Here is a 21,388-nt window from a genome sequence, read left to right as displayed (position 1 = left end):
TGCTACTGGTGGAATAGTCATCCATAAGAGCCCTCATCTCCTCTGGAAAAGAAAAAAAAAACCCGAAAACATCCGGGATCTCAGTGCGGCCTGTTGGGGATGCTAATGCTTGTTAGCGTAGCCACCGATGACGGCGGATAAACGGTTTTCCTGTAACGGTAAGTTGTTTCTCCGCCATCAGCAGCGAGTACATGAAACATCCATCTTTCATCCATCATTGAACATTTTTCATCAAATTGTAAATGACAATTTATGACTCAAATTGTCGTATGACAGTTTGAGTCATAATTTATGAGCAATTAAAACACAAACTTGATAAGAAAATATAAATTAATACAAATTATTTTTAAACACGAAGAATGTAGATTGTGTACCATCTGTTTGTGGTGGTTTTTATCAGTGGATCTTCACTCGTCTCTTCAGGTTCGTCAGGCTCTTCATAGCACTTGCTTGTTCCATGGTACGTTTTGTTGCAGTTTGCGCAGAAAGCAAAGCTGCAGACAGAGCACATCGCTGCAGGGCTGGACTTCTCCAGAATCACAGCAGAACCGCAAGTAAGCCGAGGACAATACGTGATGTCTAAAAGTAAAAACATATTCGTGATATAGTTTTCCTTTAACTCTGAATTGTATCTGTGTTTTTATTTGTCACATGTAATGAAATGTGACCTATTATGCTTCCTTGAACAGGTTAGAATAGGTTATACAAAACATGTTTTGCACAACAACTCAAGAGTTAACACTCGCTCATAAAAATGACCAACAAGAATGCAGCAAGTGAATTGTATATTTAAGTCAACAACAAAACTCTTCCATTTTCCAGCTGCTGTAGATGGTAAAACCAGCTAACCAAATGTGCTGGAGCTCTGCTGTGGTTGCTATGTGACAGTCAGACCTCTGCTGCTGTTGCTAGGAAGGTTGATTGACATCGCCAAGACCCGCCACTTGGATCTCATTAGTTGTTTTTGGTTTGGAGCATAAGGGCGATATACCCTCAACCAATATATATATAGGCACATGGTGAGTGGCGGCAAACACCTTTTGTTTCTGCTCTGCATCATGGATCAAAATCTGGGACAGGAGAATCTGAGACGCAGTCAAAGAGAGACCAGAGTCACTTTGGTTTTCGTTTGGAGGGACGACTTCCTGTCCGGCCGGAACAGACCCAGGAAGTTCAGATCTGTCTGCAGCTGAGGAAGAATGGTTCTGGTCAGAAGGAAGCTCCAGCAGATTGTGGATGTCCAGCTGCTTCAGGGCTTCCTCTCTCAGAAACTGGATCCAGGAGAAGAGCACCACAGCGCCCCCAGTGGCCTGGTAGAGATCTGTGAGCTGATCACTCAGGGACGTTAGCTGAGACAGAGCAACAAAAAATATGTTTAATCCATGGTTTGGAGGAGTTTTACGACGGCGTATTAAGGCCATTATACATAGAAAAGAAGGGAATAAATTTCTGCCAAAAAACTCTTCCGTCAAATATTTTTTAGATTAATTTCAGAAATTTTCTCAGAAGTTTGATGATTGAAATATTTGCTAGAAACAATTCAGAAATTTTGAGATTAATTTCAGAATTTTGTTTTTGAAAAAAAAAGAAACATGATAAAATGTTAATCATCTTTGCCTTTGAAACAAATTTTCTAAGTTGTTTGTAGTAGGAACCGAGTCTCAAAAGTCCAAAATTGGTCAAAATATCCAATTTTTTGGTGGAAATTTACTTTACAATTTTTATTTTATTTTAAATAAACAATAATCCTAATCCATTGTCGTAGTGTTTTCCTTGGAGTTTGCAGATGCTTTTCTCTGGTCTTGTAGGTTTATTTTCAATGTAGACTTTGACTGGATGCAGAAAATGCTGACTAGGAATAAATTTCACACCCTCGTTTTTGGCACCCCTGTAGCGCAGCGCCCCACCCTATACGTTACATATAGTATGTAACTTTTTATTTATTTATTGTGTGACTGATCCCAGTACATTGTTTCAGACGTTTTTCCACCACTGTCATTTATTTTTTAACTGTGGGTGAGTCAGCCAGCTGCAGGTGAGAGTGAAGGAGGGAGGGGCGGAGGATGGGTAATCTCCAGGAAGTTCAAAGGTCAGAATCAGCGGTGGAAGGAAAGAGACGTCATACTGCCTTATCGTTCCACCTAGTAGGAAGAAAAAACAAGTTAATGACACTAATAGTTGCCTATTATGTTACAAAACATGTCTGATTTTGTATTTTTGCTTCCACAAAGATATTACAAATGTTTTAATTCATGAACATGAACGCACCACGGAGTTAAATTGCTACCGTAAAAGCCAGTGTAGAAGCGCAGCTCCACATAACATCGCACTTCTGCCCTATTGTCGCTTAATTTTCTGAAATGTACCGGTTCGGAAATCAGCAGTAAAAACTCCCCAGCGCGTCACTGTGGAAACTGGCCCCACGTGTTATCGTTTGCTTTCTTATAAAGATTAAATCACTGCAGGTACATAAGACGGCCTATTGGGTTATAAATCACTGAACGGAGCCAAAATATGTTTTACCTTTATTTTAATTATGAATGGGGACAAAAAACATCCAGTGGCTTTTATTGAAATGACATTTTCCAAACGATAACACGTTGGACGAGTTTCCACAGTGACGCTGTGGAGTTTTTACTGATGATTCCTGAACCTTGCGTCAGACTGCAGTTTATTAAGGCGAGTCCACAGAGGGACGGACTCATGTGGACCAGGAAGCTGATGGAGACACAGTAAACAGCTGACATGTAAACTAAGTCAATTTTTAAACATTGTAGCCATTTTTAATCATTTTGTTGAAGGTAGTTTAAAAAAAATCACATTTTAAGCTGCTTCGCTGTTATTTCGAGCAGCGGCTGAATAATTTCACGTCTCTGGACTTCATGAATACGGACTTGGAGGAGCAGGAAGACGAGCTGCTCGCCCTGCAGAGCATATTTGGTTCGGAAGAGTTCCTCCGAAATGAGTCGAAGTCTGCCGGAGAATTCCGAGTTTCCGTGGAGCTGCCAGCGGGATTCACTGTGCTCCTAAAACACGGTACAGTTCAGAAAACTGAGCAAAATGGGGCAGAAGTGCCATGTTATGTGGAGCTGCGCTTCTACACTGACTTTTACGGTAGCAGTTTAACTCCGTGGTTCGTTCAAGTTAGCTTGTACAATAGAATATGTGTAATAAAAACCTCAACAAAATGCATTTGTCTGTCATGAAGATACGACTTCCAAGAAATCCTTGACCACTTTTGAGACAATTAAGATAAAACGGGCCCAAAGTCCAATCATTTGCTTTCTTCAACATTACAATTTTTCTATTTTGTCAGAAAAAGAATTAAAACATTTCTAATATCTTTGTGGAAGCAAAATACAAATTCAAAAAAGGCTCGTAACATAATTGTTTTTTTCTTCCTACTAGGTGGAACGATAAGGCAGTATGACGTCTCTTTCCTTCCACCGCTGATTCTGACCTTTGAACTTCCTGGAGATTACCCATCCTCCGCCCCTCCCTCCTTCACTCTCACCTGCAGCTGGCTGACTCAACCACAGGTAAAAAATAAATGACAGTGGTGGAAAAACGTCTGAAACAATGTACTGGGATCAGTCACACAATAAATAAATAAAAAGTTACATACTATATGTAACGTATAGGGTGGGGCGCTGCGCTACAGGGGCGCCAAAAACGAGGGTGTGAAATTTATTCCTAGTCAGCATTTTCTGCATCCAGTCAAAGTCTACATTGTAAATAAACCTACAAGACCAGAGAAAAGCATCTGCAAACTCCAAGGAAAACACTACGACAATGGATTAGGGTTATTCTTTATTTAAAATAAAATAAAAATTGTAAAGTAAATTTCCACCAAAAAATTGGATATTTTGACCAATTTTGGACTTTTGAGACTCGGTTAATACTACAAACAACTTAGAAAATTTGTTTCATAAGTCAAAAATAATTAAAATTTTATCATGTTTTTTTATTAAAAAACAAAATTCTGAAATAAATCTAAAAATTTCTGAGTCGTTTCTAGCAAATATTTGAATTGTCAAACTTTGGAGAAAATTTCTGAAATTAATCTAAAAAATATTTGACGGAAGAGTTTTTTGGCAGAAATTTATTCCCTTCTTTTCTATGTATAATGGCCTTAATACGCCGTCGTAAAACTCCTCCAAACCATGGATTAAACATATTTTTTGTTTCTCTGTCTCAGCTAACGTCCCTGAGTGATCAGCTCACAGATCTCTACCAGGCCACTGGGGGCGCTGTGGTGCTCTTCTCCTGGATCCAGTTTCTGAGAGAGGAAGCCCTGAAGCAGCTGGACATCCACAATCTGCTGGAGCTTCCTTCTGACCAGAACCATTCTTCCTCAGCTGCAGACAGTTCTGAACTTCCTGGGTCTGTTCCGGCCGGACAGGAAGTCGTCCCTCCAAACGAAAACCAAAGTGACTCTGGTCTCTCTTTGACTGCGTCTCAGATTCTCCTGTCCCAGATTTTGATCCATGATGCAGAGCAGAAACAAAAGGTGTTTGCCGCCACGCCGTTTGACTGCGGCGTGTGTTTCTTGAGCCGGCTCGGGTCCGAGTGCGTGCAGCTGTACGAGTGCGGCCACATCTTCTGCCTGGCCTGTCTCGACGAGTTCTGGAAAGCCCAGATTACGGAGGGGAATGTCCGCGGCGTTACCTGTCCTCAGGTAGACTGCTCTGCCACGCCAACACCTGCACAGGTACGCCGCATTTTGAGACACCCTTATAAAATCAATTCAAAAAATGCTGCAGTTAGTGGAAGCTAACGCTAAAGCGCTAACCATAGACATTAGCTCCACTAACATGGTATACCAAGATGATACCTAGTGGAAGCTAATGCTACAGCGCTAACTTCAACAATGCTGATACTCACCATGTTCCAATAATACAATATAACTTACAAAACAGTAAATCGCCCTCAACCTCTCTCGACCAAAAATAGCCAATCAGAGCCAGGAGGCGGGTCTTAGCGAGGTTAGCCATCCTAATATACTCACTGCTAAATGTGCTAATGGTTTAGAAACAACTTACTGTTACGAGAAACCATTTATTTGCCATCATCAGAGGCTGTTCTAACATTAGCTCCACGAACGCTGATGTTAGTGGAGCTAACATTGACATTAGCTCCACTAAGCTCCACCATTCACGACATGCTATGCTAGCTGCTTGAGCAAAGCCGGTCCATATTGTGATTATCAGCACTAAGGCCCGCCTCCTCGCTCTGATTGGTTGTTTCTAATTAGCATTGGGAGAAGCTAGAGGAGCTAAACTTGTATCACACCAAACTGTCACAACAGTGATAGTTTCAACTAATATGTAAAATATAGATGTAGTAGAAAAATTAATGCAACAATATAGAAAGTATTCATTATTTTTTAATAACATTTCAATAGCAATAATGAGCCATAAATTTACAGTATTTTTCTTCCTCTTTGTTTGTTTTGGTGAAAATAATTACATAAATCTCATACATGCATAGAGTTTTATCCTCTTTTTCCCTTCTGTGCGTCTCTAATGCCTCCTACAGGTGAAAAGTCTTGTAGGAGAGGAGCTCTTTCACAGATATGATCGTCTTCTGCTACAGTCTACCCTGGACGTCATGCCTGGTATGCCTATCTATAATGGAGACCTATTATGCAAAACACACATTTTGGACATTTTTGTGCTTCCATTTAGGTTTGAACTGCTTCTGAAAACAACCTGGATGTTTAAGAACAAAACAGCCAGAAGTTTTCTGACAATAAGTACATGTTTTTGGTGTCTGGAAAATGAGCCGTTTCTAAAACCTTCTGAATGTAACGTCACAAATCAGCAGGCACACATTCCACCCCCCTTACCTAGCAACCACGGAGTTCTGCCTGTTACCTAGCAACCCGAGCTGAGCTCCAGCACGTTTGGTCAGCTGGTTTTACTGCTGTATGCGCTGTACAATGGCTGCTGGAAAACACAAGAGTTTTCTCGTTGACTTAAAATCCAGAAACCTCTTGCTGCATTGTTGTTGGTTGTGAAGGAGGTTTCATTTCTGCTTTTCAAAGATGTACGGTTGTATAATGGTGAATCTGTTTGCAGCTGTTTTTACATGCGAGTATAAACGTTGAGTTATTGTGCAAAAAAATTTAATGAACATGTTTTGTATAAGCTATTCTATCCTGTTGAAGGAAACATTAGAGGTCATACATTTCAGGGTTAAAGGAAAACTACGCATCCTCATCTCTCATTTTTTACTTTTCATTTTTAGACATCACGTATTGTCCTCGGCTTACTTGCGGTTCTGCTGTGATCTTGGAGAAGTCCAGCCCTGCAGCGATGTGCTCTGTCTGCAGCTTTGCTTTCTGTGTAGACTGTAAAAAAACGTACCATGGAACAAGCAAGTGCTACGAAGAGCCTGACTTGTCTACAGAGAAGAGTGAAGATCAGCTGGTAGCTTTACCAAAGACAGGAGGTACATTCTTCCTGTTAAAAACAAAAACCTCTGTGTATCTCGAAAACCTGATGATTTGGTTGAACTTAAACGACTTGAGGGAACCATTTGCCTTAAAGCAGGGGTGTCCAAAGTGTGGCCTGTGGGCCATTAGTGGCACTTGGAATAATTCTGTGTGGTCATGACAAATTTATACAGAAGAAAACTCTGTGCACCGTCTGTTATTTTAAGTTGAATTTCATAGTAAGTAGGGCTATAAATATCTGACTTTTTACTTAAAAAACAAATTACATATCAATTCTTTTATTAAGTTTGGTTAATACCAGGGTTTTTATTACTGGAAATGATCTAAATGTTTTCTAGACCAAATAAACTGAAAATAAATACCCAAAATGTTAGGCCTTTTATTAAGACAAAAGCTATTGCATGTTTAATTCAGATTTTTAAAAAATCAAAACAATTATTTTGCATTTAAGTTTGAAAAACAATATGGCCGCCTAAATACTTTCAACTTTGGGATTCTGTTTCAAAAAGTTCAAACACCACTTTGAAATAAACTAATGAAATGAAATTCAGTTATATGATATAAATTGTTACCATTTAAAGAAAAATGTTATGAAAGAGCGATTTAATTTTCTCCTAACAGCAGTAAATATCCAGGTTGTGTTTCAGGATACATTTTATCTTTACTTTTATTTTTTCCAGAGGGGTTCCAGGCGCTTATGGAGGATTATGCTAAAGGCGGCAAGCAGAGGCGTCGCCTCCTACAAAACAGATATGGGCGTAAATTTTTTGTTTACGCCTTTGAAACGCATGTTAGCGACAAATGGATAACCACCAACACCAAACCCTGCCCTCACTGCTTCTCCCCAATACAGGTACGTTTTGTTTTTAACAGCTTTAGTTTCTCATTGTTTCAAGCAATCTGGTTCTTTTCTTCACATTATGTTGTTGTTTGTTTGTGTTGCAGAAAGATGGCGGATGTGACCACATGTTTTGCACTTTTTGTAAACAGTATTTTATGTGGCAGTGACTCTGTATTTTACGGAGCCCTCTAGGGGACATGGGGAATTTTTTTTCTTTTGCGTTCCCTCGCAATACTTTTGCGTTCCCTCGCAATACTGTACTGGTCAGTTATGCAGCATAATTGAACACTGTAAGCCTTTCTTACGGTGGGCGCCGTACTTTATGCTTTAATATAAGGTTATGTGAGGTTTTTCCATGAATGTTAGTATCTTTTTGTGAAATATCTGAAGTTTTATATCTTTCTTTAGGATAGAAAGGCGCCACAAACCTACGATATAAACAGAAACTTTCCGTAAGTAGGAAAGAAATAAAATTACATCCTAATTTGGACTATTTCTGAGTTATTATCGCGGGTAATAAATCATCTGACAGTTTTGATTGTGTCTCTGTTGTGTTCGTGGTCTGAATGGTTTAAAGAGCTGCTTTCAGTGCCGCTCCATCTTCGCCTTAACAGACATAAATATGCAGTAAATAAATTGATTTTCAATCAGTGTTTTGCACCAAACAGTTTTTACTATTAACAAGTTTTTATTATTAAAAATACGACAAACTAATGATGGTAAAGGGCCGCACTGGGTTAACTCGGGGAATCTCATCTGTCCGTGTATCAATCAACTCCAAACTTCTTCTTTGTTCTGTCACAATTATCGATTTATTCCATTTTGATGATTAGGCTCCAAACTTTGCAAGGACTGACCGCCCCGCTCACCGCTTCCTAATACACACAAAGCCAGTATCCTTCCCATTCATACCTGGTGATGTCACTCCCACGTCGACACACCTAAGTGTCAAAGCCGCTGCTCCTGTCATATCAATAATTACTTATTTCATTCATAAGGCTCTTACAGAGCCTCAGTGAAAACTTGTTTATTATTATTAACTGTTTGGTGCAAAACACTGATTGAAAATCAATTTTTTACTGCATGTTTATGTCTGTTAAGGCGAAGATGGAGCGGCACTGAAAGCAGCTCTTTAAACCATTCAGACTAGGAACACAACAGAGACACAATCAAAACTGTCAGATGATTTATTACCCGCGATAACTCAGAAATAGTCCAAATTAGGATGTATTTCTTTCCTACTTACGGAAAGTTTCTGTTTATATCGTAGGTTTGTGTTGCCTTTCTATCCTAAAGAAAGATATAAAACTTCAGATATTTCACAAAAAGATATTAACATTCATGGAAAAACCTCACATAACCTTATATTAAAGCAGAAAGTACGGCGCCCACCGTAAGAAAGGCTTACAGTGTTCAATTATGCTGCATAACTGACCAGTACAGTATTGCGAGGTAACGCAAAAGTATTGCGAGGGAACGCAAAAGAAAAAAAAATTCCCCATGTCCCCTAGAGGGCTCCGTAGTATTTAAGTTTGACTTGACTCTTTAGAACAGTCTTTCTCAAACTTTGGTCCGCGGCTGCCCCCTACTGGCCCCCCAGGGACTGCACGTAAACGACCGTTTATTTACCGTGACGTCAGCTCGAAGTGCGACGCTACAGCTAGCTTAGCAATGGATTGTGTTTAAAAATAATTATGAATCAAATCGGATACCGGTGGAAAGAAAACAACGCCAGGAATACTTTTATGCAGAGGTGAGCAGAGTACTAAAAAACTTTACTGAAGCAAGAGTAGTTCTACTTCGACATATTTTTACTCGCTTCTCGGCCTTTTGGCTAAGACGGCGGTCCCCTCCATGGGTGGTGATAGCGGTAGTCTTTGTGACTTGGGTGTTACCATTGATTTAGAGGTTCATTCAATTTTGTCCCTGGTTGAGATATTTACCACTGAATAGTGGAAAATATTTCTTCCTATTTTAGTTTTGTATATATTTGTGTGTTCGGTTTTATTTATTTATTGATTTTTAGTAAAGGTTTTAGCTTTAACTGGTGGTGCCTCCACCATGGCGGCTAGCCATACCGGCAGGCGGAGGCACCACAGTGTTCGCTTTTTATTCAATGAACAAGGTTAGTCAATGTGGTGTATCTGAATACAGTGCATTAAGGGTTAATGCTTTACGCAGGTTATGTTACAGAAAGTACAGTAGACCAATAGGATTGTGTGTGGGGGATCACGGGGTTGGACGTCTCTGGAGAGGGGGTCCAATAAAGTGGAGAATAACGTCCAGACACAGTTGGTCGTGTTGAATTATTCTCCTTAAACAGGAGATACGACAGTCAACAGGTATGTCGAGATTGCACGTCTCCAGAAAATTGGTCCAGCAAAGGTTGAAGTTTCAGCCAGATGACCTGAATTGTATCCTCACCCTGCCTTTCAACAGAGGATATGACGTAAGTTTTGGTTCCGGTGCTTTATTAAAAGAATTTTGGACACGTTTTGAAAACGCGAAACCCCAGTTTTCAGCTTTTGACGTTGAGAAACTGACTGACAACTCCCTGAAAACGGTGATTGTCAGGATGTTCAAAGAGACCGTCAGTGCTGAAAACATCTGTATGTGGCTGGGTAGATACTGCACTGTGAGAGGCCAGGCTATGAAGGTGCGGGATGCGGACGGCATCTGGAGCTGCGCTTGGCGGGCTCCCATTAAGCAATGGGAAGACCCCCAAGGCTTCCAGGGCCTGAAGCTTCTCCATCCATGATAGTCCTTTGGGAGAACAGAGGCTATATCCACTATTAGAGCCAACCGAAATTGTGCCGCAAATGCGGCAAACATGGTCATCTGGCCGAAGCGTGTGATAAGGTTTTTTGTGAAAAATGTAGGGAAGTGGGACACGCTGTTGATGAATGTACAAACGGGCAAAAATGTAATCTGTGTGGCGACCAGGACCACCTGTTCAGATACTGTAAAAAATAATTTGCTAATAAACTGAAAAGAGGAAAAGAAACAGGAACGGAAAAGGTAAACGAGCAAATTGACGCCGCTGGGCCGGAATATTAAAATCTCCCGCCAATCCCCCTGATTGGAGGAGATGGCGGGAAGCGGGGAGGGGAAGGAAGAGACCCCCCAGACCGAAACATCCAGTGAGGGGGGGAAATGCAGACTGAAGGCAGAGCTAGCGCTGATTCTGAGGAAATGCAGTCGGACAGCAGCGATGATGCCCCCTCTACCCGATGCCCCTATTGGCAAAGAGGCCGGCATAAGAGTCACCCTCCGAGGTCACCAACATGGCGGAGAAGAGAGGAAGACTGGAGGAACTCTTCGGTTCATTCGGAGAGGAATCCAGGGTCTTCCTCTCGGACTCACCAAATGAGGTTTCGTTTTTAAACTTTTAAACCTCCCTGCTGGAGGACCAGGTTCTGGTCGGCCAGTACCAGGAGCGGTACCGTGAGTGGCAGACCCTCCAAGACCTGGAAATAACACGAGCACAATGGTGGAGATGGTGAAAGGTAGGACCCAGACTTTCTTTCGACGAGCAGGAAAAAATAAAAAGACAAAAGAACAGAGAAGCATGATGGGGCTGCAGAAAAGATTACAGAGATATCACGTTTTAAACCAACAGGGCATGGATTTTAATAAATAAGAGAAGTAAAAATAGAAATGAGCTTTTTAGCAGAAATAAAGAGTAAGGGAGTGATTTTAAGAAGAGAGGGAGAAATAGAAGAAGGGGAAAAATGTACATGATACTTTTTAAAGAAAATAATAAATAATCCAAGTTTTATTTCTGAACTAAAGTCAGAAGATGGGGAAAATTGTATCAAATATGGAAGAAAAGAAAAGAGTGATCGAAAAGTTTTATACCGAATTATATACAGAAAAAACAGTCAACGAAGAAAATATCAAAGAAACCTTGGATTTCCTTAAAAAAAGTATAAAAAAAACAAGTTTTTTAGAGCAGGATTTTAGCCTTTTAGAGCTTTTACAGTCCCTGAAAAGTTTTAAAGGAGGAAAATCTCCGGGCTCAGACGGAATTTTATTTAACATTTTTTGACATTTTAGCACCTGATTTAATCGTCGTTTTTACTGATTTTAGCAATTTAGATAAACTCCGGATACTTTTAGAGCAGGAATAGTTACACTTTTATATAAAGATAAAGAAAAAAGAGATCTTAAAACTGCCGACCCATCACCCTTTTAAACGTAGATTGTAAAATTTTTAGTAAACTTTTAGCAGCCAAGATGCATCGAGTGTTTTGGGATCCAATCCACCCGGATCAAGCCTGCACAGTGGAAGGAAGGAGGATCACGGACAGCCTGGTACTGATCCAAGACACCATCTGTTTTGCGAGAGACAGAAACATTCAGCTGATGGTCCTAAATTTAGATTTTGAGAAAGCTTTTTGATCGGGTCTCGCACCAGTACCTCTTCCAGGTTCTGCGAAAAATGGGTTTTCCTGGGAGGTTCTTAGCGTGGGTGGGTGGGACTGCTGTACCGAGACATCTCCAGCAGATTTCTGGTTAACGGGTTTCTGACAAAAGCAGTGAAAGTGAACCGCGCTGTCCGTCAGGGTTGTCCGTTTTCCGCCTGCATCAAGCCGCTGGCGCAGATCTTGAGAAGGACCCACAGATTTTAGGAATAGCTATATCTGGGAGTAGAGGGCAGGAAGCCAAATGTCTTTTATATATGGAGGATTTTAACATTTTATGTACAGACCTTTTATCAGTAGATAGAGTTTTTCAATGAACAGAAAAAATAAACAAAGGAAAAACAAAATACCAATTTTACGGACCATGGAAAAATAGTGAAAAAATAGGACTTCAGTTTCAGGTATCACATTAAAAACATAAAATACTGGGGGTGAAATTCGATAAACATGGAGGAGAGACAAACTGGACAGAAAAAATACGAAGAGTAAAACAACGACTGGGATTTGGGGGAATGAGAAATCTAACAAAAGAGGGGAAGATTTTAATCATCAACGCAGTGATTTTACCAGTGTTTTTACTAAAAAAGTTCTGTTTTTATTCCTCCCAGGAAAGTGATTTTAGAGCGGCAACGAGCCATTTTTTATTTCATCTGGAACTTTAAATGGGAAAGAGAGAAATAATGAAGAAACCAAAGGAGAATGGAGGAGAAGAAGTCCCAGACCTGTACTTGTTTTTAGGCAGCCTTTACACCAGCATCCACCTCAAACAAGCCATGAACATCTCCAGTCATCACGAAACAAACACAATGACCAGATTCTGGCTGGGCTGAAAAACTCAAACTGATTAAAAGGGATTTTAAAACCCCAGTAGCTTTTAACCTCCCACCGGCATACGCTTTTATACAGAAATTTTTAGAACATTTTAAACTGGAAGGAGAGGAGAGCAGGATTTTAACCAACCATCGTTTTATTATTTCTGTTGTTCAGAACCGGGAACCAGTGGCTCCAGTGCGCGGCCTCCAGTACGGAGATGCCACCGCAGTTTGGAGCAACGTGAGCCATCCCGTCCTTCCAAACAGACTCCAGGGCCTGTCATGGATGGTGTCTCATGGGATCCTCCCGGTCAGAGCCGTCATGCCCTCCCGCGGCATGTTGGCGACGTCCATCTGCCCCCGACCCGGTTGTGGCGCGCCGGAGTCGGTGAGGCACCTGCTGTGGGAGCGCAGCGCTGCTGTGGACCTGTGGGCGAAGGCCGGCTCCTTGCATTTCCCAATCTTGCCAGCAAGGGACGTCCTCGATGCACAGCTAGAGCTGTACGGGGTGAGCCACCGGAAAATGGCGAAAAGAACTTCGCGGAGATGTGGCTCACCCTAGCCACCATCAGAGACGCCATTTGGACCTCCAGAAACTTGCTGGTGAGCAGGCGCAGGCAGACGCCCCCCGTGGCTGTGATGCGAATGGCGGCAGCAAGAAGAGGAACATGTAGAGCTGCAGGTGGCACGCCAAGGACACAGCCACCAAGAAGAATCGTCTGCGCCTCCTTGGACGAAGGAGGCGGCGCTCCAAGGACAGAGGACCCAGCAGCGGCGGCCTGGCTCTCCAGGTGAGGCAGGAGGGAAGGAGCTGCAGGGAGGGGATCCCCTCTGAGCACCAAGCGCTGCTTGGAAGGACGGGACGGCTCCGAACTTCGTAAGGAGTCACCCGGTCCTGCTCAACTTTTTAACACACTGAGTTATTGTAACTGAGGAAGTGTATTTATTAAAAGAAATGGAAAAATTTCTGTATAACTGTACAATGCCATGTTTTAAAAAATGTCCCAAGTAACAATAAAATATTTCGAAAGATTTTTTATTTTTAATCAAACATAAAAAGTAGTCCAAGAAATTATTCAAGTAAGAATAAAAAAGTATTTGGTAAAAAGTACTGTAAGTGATCAAATTACCGTTATTTCATGTTTGAAAATGACATAATCAGATGGAGAATTTGGTATTTTAAGGACGAAAAAGACAATAATTCATATAAGTAACAAGAAATAACAAAATCAGGCAAAGAGAAAATTTTCTTCCAAATCAGTTAAATATAAATATATATACAAGTCTAAAATTTGCTTGAAAAAAGCTCCAAAATTTTTAGATTACTCTCATAAATTCTTTTTTTTTACAGAAATTTTTTTTTTCAGTGGCCCTAATCCTTTTCCGTAGTTTGAAAAGTTGAACATTTGCAATAAAACAACAAAAATAAATAAATTTTAAGATTAATCTAATTAATGTTTGAGAAAAAAACATGAAAATTTCTGTTTCAAAGGTTAGAAATTTTTGACTGGAAACTTTTGACTTGAAACTAGAAATTTTAATGTTTTGTTTTTTTTCTGGCAGAATTTATTATTTTTTTGTTTTTGTCTATGTGCAGAGGCCCTAACACAACATTGTATGAAAACTGACTTTTCTCTGCAGGTTTAATAATTTTTAACTCTCATGAAGGAATTAGAACCATCATCAGAATAAACAAAGCAAAACACTGAATTATTCTGTTCTGTAAATATCTAAGATGAGGTCAGCAGGTTACATTTCACACCAACTCAGCAGAGGCACAGATTTATTTTTATTCAGAGTAATATAACAAATAATTATTTACAGTAGATTATGGAGAACATTTGCTCCTTTCAGGCTGATGGCTGCATGTTTCCCCTGCAGCGCTGTGAGCTGAGCCACAGCGGAGACCAGATGAGACTTTAGTGATGAAAACCGCAGCTCAGTTTTTATCGCCTGCATGTTTATTCATCTGTCATGAAACACAAGCATACACAGAAACTACAGCGCCTGCCGTCCAGGCGTTCACTTCACAAAGATATTACAAATGTTTTAATTCATGAACATGAACGCACCACGGAGTAAAATTGCTACCGTAAAAGCCAGTGTAGAAGCGCAGCTCCACATAACATCGCACTTCTGCCCTATTGTCGCTTAATTTTCTGAAATGTACCGGTTCGGAAATCAGCAGTAAAAACTCCACAGCGCGTCACTGTGGAAACTGGCCCCACGTGTTATCGTTTGCTTTCTTATAAAGATTAAATCACTGCAGGTACATAAGACGGCCTATTGGGTTATAAATCACTGAACGGAGCCAAAATATGTTTTACCTTTATTTTAATTATGAATGGGGACAAAAAACATCCAGTGGCTTTTATTGAAATGACATTTTCCAAACGATAACACGTTGGACGAGTTTCCACAGTGACGCTGTGGAGTTTTTACTGATGATTCCTGAACCTTGCGTCAGACTGCAGTTTATTAAGGCGAGTCCACAGAGGGACGGACTCATGTGGACCAGGAAGCTGATGGAGACACAGTAAACAGCTGACATGTAAACTAAGTCCATTTTTAAACATTGTAGCCATTTTTAATCATTTTGTTGAAGGTAGTTTTTTAAAAAAAATCACATTTTAAGCTGCTTCGCTGTTATTTCGAGCAGCGGCTGAATAATTTCACGTCTCTGGACTTCATGAATACGGACTTGGAGGAGCAGGAAGACGAGCTGCTCGCCCTGCAGAGCATATTTGGTTCGGAAGAGTTCCTCCGAAGTGAGTCGAAGTCTGCCGGAGAATTCCGAGTTTCCGTGGAGCTGCCAGCGGGATTCACTGTGCTCCTAAAACACGGTACAGTTCAGAAAACTGAGCAAAATGGGGCAGAAGTGCCATGTTATGTGGAGCTGCGCTTCTACACTGACTTTTACGGTAGCAGTTTAACTCCGTGGTTCGTTCAAGTTAGCTTGTACAATAGAATATGTGTAATAAAAACCTCAACAAAATGCATTTGTCAGTCATGAAGATACGACTTCCAAGAAATCCTTGACCACTTTTGAGACAATGAAGATAAAACGGGCCCAAAGTCCAATCATTTGCTTTCTTCAACATTACAATTTTTCTTTTTTTGTCAGAAAAAGAATTAAAACATTTCTAATATCTTTGTGGAAGCAAAATACAAATTCAGACATGTTTCGTAACATAATTGTTTTTTTCTTCCTACTAGGTGGAACGATAAGGCAGTATGACGTCTCTTTCCTTCCACCGCTGATTCTGACCTTTGAACTTCCTGGAGATTACCCATCCTCCGCCCCTCCCTCCTTCACTCTCACCTGCAGCTGGCTGACTCAACCACAGGTAAAAAATAAATGACAGTGGTGGAAAAACGTCTGAAACAATGTACTGGGATCAGTCACACAATAAATAAATAAAAAGTTATGTACTAGAATAGAATAGAATGGAATTCAACTTTATTGTCATTGCACTGTCACAAGTACAAGCAATGAGATGTAGTTTGCATCTATCCAGAAGTACTCTACGAAATATAATATTTATTTACAGATGTACAAGTCTATGTATGTATGGACTATAAGGGGTTATAGCAAGAGATATAGATATTGTGTATAAATATAAATATGGGAGCTATATGCACAGATTATACAGAATATATAAGAATGTTAGGGAATGGATTATAGATAAATAATGGCAGATAAAATTTACAGGTTGTATGTGTGTGTGAAGAAAACAGTCCGTGATGTGTGTGTGTGTGAGGATAGTCCATGTGTTATTGTTGTATGAGAGGATAGGGGAGTACAGTCCTTATAGTTTATGTTTTATGTCAGGAGGCGTTCAAAAGCGTGACAGCTGTGGGAAAGAAACATATTACATGTAACGTATAGGGTGGGGCGCTGCGCTACAGGGGCGCCAAAAACGAGGGTGTGAAATTTATTCCTAGTCAGCATTTTCTGCATCCAGTCAAAGTCTACATTGAAAATAAACCTACAAGACAAGAGGAAAGCATCTGCAAACTCCAAGGAAAACACTACGACAATGGATTAGGGTTATTGTTTATTTAAAATAAAAGAAAAATTGTAAAGTAAATTTCCACCAAAAAATTGGATATTTTGACCAATTTTGGACTTTTGAAACTCAGTTAATACTACAAACAACTTAGATGATTAAAATTTTATGGGTTTTTTGTTAGTTTTTTTTATTCTGAGATTAATCTCAAAAGTTTCTGAGTTGTTTCTAGCAAATATTTGAATTGTCAAACTTTGGAGAAAATTTCTGAAATTAATCTAAAAAATATTTGACGGAAGAGTTTTTTGGCAGAAATTTATTCCCTTCTTTTCTATGTATAATGGCCTTAATACGCCGTCGTAAAACTCCTCCAAACCATGGATTAAACATATTTTTTGTTTCTCTGTCTCAGCTAACGTCCCTGAGTGATCAGCTCACAGATCTCTACCAGGCCACTGGGGGCGCTGTGGTGCTCTTCTCCTGGATCCAGTTTCTAAGAGAGGAAGCCCTGAAGCAGCTGGACATCCACAATCTGCTGGAGCTTCCTTCTGACCAGAACCATTCTTCCTCAGCTGCAGACAGTTCTGAACTTCCTGCGTCTGTTCTGGCCGTACAGGAAGTCGTCCCTCCAAACGAAAACCAAAGTGACTCTGGTCTCTCTTTGACTGCGTCTCAGATTCTCCTGTCCCAGATTTTGATCCATGATGCAGAGCAGAAACAAAAGGTGTTTGCCGCCACGCCGTTTGACTGCGGCGTGTGTTTCTCGAGCCGGCTCGGGTCCGAGTGCGTGCAGCTGTACGAGTGCGGCCACATCTTCTGCCTGGCCTGTCTCGACGAGTTCTGGAAAGCCCAGATTACGGAGGGGAACGTCCGCGGCGTTACCTGTCCTCAGGTAGACTGCTCTGCCACGCCAACACCTGCACAGGTACGCCGCATTTTGAGACACCCTTATAAAATCAATTCAAAAAATGCTGCAGTTAGTGGAAGCTAATGCTACAGCGCTAACTTCAACAATGCTGATACTCACCATGTTACAATGATACAATATAACTTACAAAACAGTAAATCGCCCTCAACCTCTCTCGACCAAAAATAGCCAATCAGAGCCAGGAGGCGGGTCTTAGCGAGGTTAGCCATCCTAATATACTCACTGCTAAATGTGCTAATGGTTTAGAAACAACTTACTGTTACGAGAAACCATTTATTTGCCATCATCAGAGGCTGTTCTAACATTAGCTCCACGAACGCTGATGTTAGTGGAGCTAACATTGACATTAGCTCCACTAAGCTCCACCATTCACGACATGCTATGCTAGCTGCTTGAGCAAAGCCGCGCCATATTGTGATTATCAGCACTAAGGCCCGCCTCCTCGCTCTGATTGGTTGTTTCTAATTAGCATTGGGAGAAGCTAGAGGAGCTAAACTTGTATCACACCAAACTGTCACAACAGTGATAGTTTCAACTAATATGTAAAATATAGATGTAGTAGAAAAATTAATGCAACAATATAGAAAGTATTCATTATTTTTTAATAACATTTCAATAGCAATAATGAGCCATAAATTTACAGTATTTTTCTTCCTCTTTGTTTGTTTTGGTGAAAATAATTACATAAATCTCATACATGCATAGAGTTTTATCCTCTTTTTCCCTTCTGTGCGTCTCTAATGCCTCCTACAGGTGAAAAGTCTTGTAGGAGAGGAGCTCTTTCACAGATATGATCGTCTTCTGCTACAGTCTACCCTGGACGTCATGCCTGGTATGCCTATCTATAATGGAGACCTATTATGCAAAACACACATTTTGGACATTTTTGTGCTTCCATTTAGGTTTGAACTGCTTCTGAAAACAACCTGGATGTTTAAGAACAAAACAGCCAGAAGTTTTCTGACAATAAGTACATGTTTTTGGTGTCTGGAAAATGAGCCGTTTCTAAAACCTTCTGAATGTAACGTCACAAATCAGCAGGCACACATTCCACCCCCCTTACCTAGCAACCACGGAGTTCTGCCTGTTACCTAGCAACCCGAGCTGAGCTCCAGCACGTTTGGTCAGCTGGTTTTACTGCTGTATGCGCTGTACAATGGCTGCTGGAAAACACAAGAGTTTTCTCGTTGACTTAAAATCCAGAAACCTCTTGCTGCATTGTTGTTGGTTGTGAAGGAGGTTTCATTTCTGCTTTTCAAAGATGTACGGTTGTATAATGGTGAATCTGTTTGCAGCTGTTTTTACATGCGAGTATAAACGTTGAGTTATTGTGCAAAAAAATTTATGAACATGTTTTGTATAAGCTATTCTATCCTGTTGAAGGAAACATTAGAGGTCATACATTTCAGGGTTAAAGGAAAACTACACATCCTCATCTCTCATTTTTTACTTTTCATTTTTAGACATCACTTATTGTCCTCGGCTTACTTGCGGTTCTGCTGTGATCTTGGAGAAGTCCAGCCCTGCAGCGATGTGCTCTGTCTGCAGCTTTGCTTTCTGTGTAGACTGTAAAAAAACGTACCATGGAACAAGCAAGTGCTACGAAGAGCCTGACTTGTCTACAGAGAAGAGTGAAGATCAGCTGGTAGCTTTACCAAAGACAGGAGGTACATTCTTCCTGTTAAAAACAAAAACCTCTGTGTATCTCGAAAACTTGATGATTTAAACGACTTGAGGGAACCATTTACCTTAAACCATGGGTGTCCAAAGTGTGGCCTGTGGGCCATTAGTGGCACTTGGAATAATTATGTGTGGTCATGACAAATTTATACAGAAGAAAACTCTGTGCACCGTCTGTTATTTTAAGTTGAATTTCATAGTAAGTAGGGCTATAAATATCTTACTTTTTACTAAGAAACAAACTACATATCAATTCTTTTATTAAGTTTGGTTAGTACCAGGGTTTTTATTACTGGAAATAATCTAAATGTTTTTCTAGACCAAATAAACTGAAAATTAATACCCAAAATGTTAGGCCTTTTATTAAGATAAAAGCTATTGCATGTTTAAAATCTAAAATTGTTTAGATTTTACAAAAATCTAAACAATTATTTTGCATTTAAGTTTGAAAAACAATATGGCCGCCTAAATACTTTCAACTTTGGGATTCTGGCCCATATTTCAAAAAGTTCAAACACCACGTTGAAATAAACTAATGAAAATGAAATGAAATTCAGTTATATGATATAAATTGTTACCATTTAAAGAAAAATGTTATGAAAGAGCAATTTAATTTTCTCCTAACAGCAGTAAATATCCAGGTTGTGTTTCAGGATACATTTTATTTTTAATTTTATTTTTTCCAGAGGGGATCCAGGCGCTTATGGAGGATTATGCTAAAGGCGGCAAGCGGAGGCGTCGCCTCCTAGAAAACAGATATGGCCGTAAATTGTTTGTCTACACCTTTGAAAAGCACGTTAGCGACAAATGGATAACCACCAACACCAGACCCTGCCCTCACTGCTTCTCCCCAATACAGGTACGTTTTGTTTTTAACAGCTTTAGTTTCTCATTGTTTCAGGCAATCTGGTTCTTTTCTTCACATTATGTTGTTGTTTGTTTGTGTTGCAGAAAGATGGCGGATGCCACCACATGTTTTGCACTCATTGTAAACGGAAGTTTACGTGGCAGTGACTCTGTAGACTTGACTCTTTAGAACAGTCTTTCTCAAACTTTGGACCGCGGTCGCCCCCTACCGGCCCCCCAGGGACTGCACGTAAACGACCGTTTATTTACCGTGACGTCAGCTCGAAGTGCGACGCTACAGCTAGCTTAGCAATGGATTGTGTTTAAAAATAATTATGAATCAAATCGGATACCGGTGGAAAGAAAACAACGCCAGGAATACTTTTATGCAGAGGTGAGCAGAGTACTAAAAAAGTTTACTGAAGCAAGAGTAGTTCTGCTTCGACATATTTTTAATCAAGTAAACATAAAAAGTAGCCTTCCAAGAAATTATTCACGTAAGAATAAAAAAGTATTACAAAAAGAATTACAGCTGTAATATAACTAACTTCAGTCCCTGCAGCTTTAACAAGGATTTTATAACCAGTGTTGTATAGTAACGAAGTAAAAATACTTCACTACTTTACTTAAGTATATTTTGGAGTACTTCATACTTTCCTCGAGTATGAAAATTTTTGATGACTTTTACTTTTACTTCACTATATTTCCGAACTTAATTGCGTACTTTTACTCCGATACATTTTCAATGTGTGGTTTAGTTACTCGTTACAAAAAAGCGAGAGAGAGAAACAAAGTGTTTTGACCCCACCTACTGATTAGCAAGCAGGCTACCGAACAAAGTCCGTAGCCTGCTTGCCTGGGCTTGTTCATCACCTCCAATAGGATACACCGGTTTCGCTTCTCCCATTGTTGGGGAAATCAGAAATCGTTACACCGGCTGGGAGGGAGGGTCGTACAGAGAACAGTGCTGCCCGCACTGACGCGGCTCAGGGATTACGTGACACGCAGCGCCGTGCCCTATAATGCACTGTAAGCTATGTAATGTGTTTGAGGCAGTTGACCAAAATCCCGGACAATTTTTAAATTCCCCCCGGACATCTTTTTAGGTCTGAAAAGTAGGACATGTCCGGGAAAAAGAGGACGTCTGGTCACCCTAGTTCAATGGGGGACAGAAGCCATAGCGATAGCAATTTAGACTAAATTTAACGAATATAGGAAAGGCATGCAAGTTCAAAACCACAAACCATTAACATGTGCTACTCTTTAAAACTGGAACAATTTATTAGCAGGTTTCATTTTGCCTGCACTTGGTTGGGTACATTATTTTAAGTTTATTTGACAAGTTTACCAAAATATAAGAAATGCCATTCACACTTGCCTTGTTTTACTT

The 21,388-nt window shown here is 40.3% G+C and overlaps 2 protein-coding genes across 2 annotated transcripts; both read left to right on the top strand.

Annotated features, from left to right (window-relative positions):
* Nucleotides 1–2,401: 2,401 nt before the first annotated feature.
* Nucleotides 2,402–7,549, top strand: LOC116725224 (E3 ubiquitin-protein ligase RNF14-like). The gene is made up of 7 exons (XM_032571137.1): nucleotides 2,402–3,036; nucleotides 3,409–3,539; nucleotides 4,199–4,711; nucleotides 5,539–5,617; nucleotides 6,250–6,453; nucleotides 7,138–7,310; nucleotides 7,403–7,549. The coding sequence occupies exons 1-7, from the start codon at nucleotides 2,883–2,885 to the stop codon at nucleotides 7,463–7,465; spliced, it is 1,317 nt and encodes a 438-aa protein (XP_032427028.1). The 5' UTR covers nucleotides 2,402–2,882; the 3' UTR covers nucleotides 7,466–7,549.
* Nucleotides 7,550–14,648: 7,099 nt separating this feature from the next.
* LOC116725675 (E3 ubiquitin-protein ligase RNF14-like) lies at nucleotides 14,649–20,581 on the top strand. The gene is made up of 6 exons (XM_032571889.1): nucleotides 14,649–15,377; nucleotides 15,751–15,881; nucleotides 16,957–17,469; nucleotides 18,226–19,139; nucleotides 19,839–20,011; nucleotides 20,104–20,581. Exons 1-4 carry the CDS (start codon nucleotides 15,224–15,226, stop codon nucleotides 18,565–18,567), a joined length of 1,140 nt encoding a protein of 379 aa, XP_032427780.1. The 5' UTR covers nucleotides 14,649–15,223; the 3' UTR covers nucleotides 18,568–19,139; nucleotides 19,839–20,011; nucleotides 20,104–20,581.
* The last annotated feature ends 807 nt before the right edge of the window (nucleotides 20,582–21,388 follow it).

This window comes from Xiphophorus hellerii, chromosome 9 (assembly GCF_003331165.1).
Source record: "Xiphophorus hellerii strain 12219 chromosome 9, Xiphophorus_hellerii-4.1, whole genome shotgun sequence".
NCBI classification, from domain to species: domain Eukaryota; kingdom Metazoa; phylum Chordata; class Actinopteri; order Cyprinodontiformes; family Poeciliidae; genus Xiphophorus; species Xiphophorus hellerii.
This window is presented reverse-complemented; position numbering and strand designations above follow the sequence as displayed.

Excerpts from the sequence above, each read along its gene's own strand:
- LOC116725675 (XM_032571889.1), top strand. The coding sequence starts at position 15,224 with ATGAATACGGACTTGGAGGAGCAGGAAGACGAGCTGCTCGCCCTGCAG. Across the intron at positions 15,378-15,750 it reads CACTGTGCTCCTAAAACACG|GTGGAACGATAAGGCAGTAT; the intron begins GTACAGTTCAGA and ends TCTTCCTACTAG. Across the intron at positions 15,882-16,956 it reads GCTGGCTGACTCAACCACAG|CTAACGTCCCTGAGTGATCA; the intron begins GTAAAAAATAAA and ends TCTCTGTCTCAG.
- LOC116725224 (XM_032571137.1), top strand. The coding sequence starts at position 2,883 with ATGAATACGGACTTGGAGGAGCAGGAAGACGAGCTGCTCGCCCTGCAG. Across the intron at positions 3,037-3,408 it reads CACTGTGCTCCTAAAACACG|GTGGAACGATAAGGCAGTAT; the intron begins GTACAGTTCAGA and ends TCTTCCTACTAG. Across the intron at positions 7,311-7,402 it reads ACTGCTTCTCCCCAATACAG|AAAGATGGCGGATGTGACCA; the intron begins GTACGTTTTGTT and ends TTTGTGTTGCAG.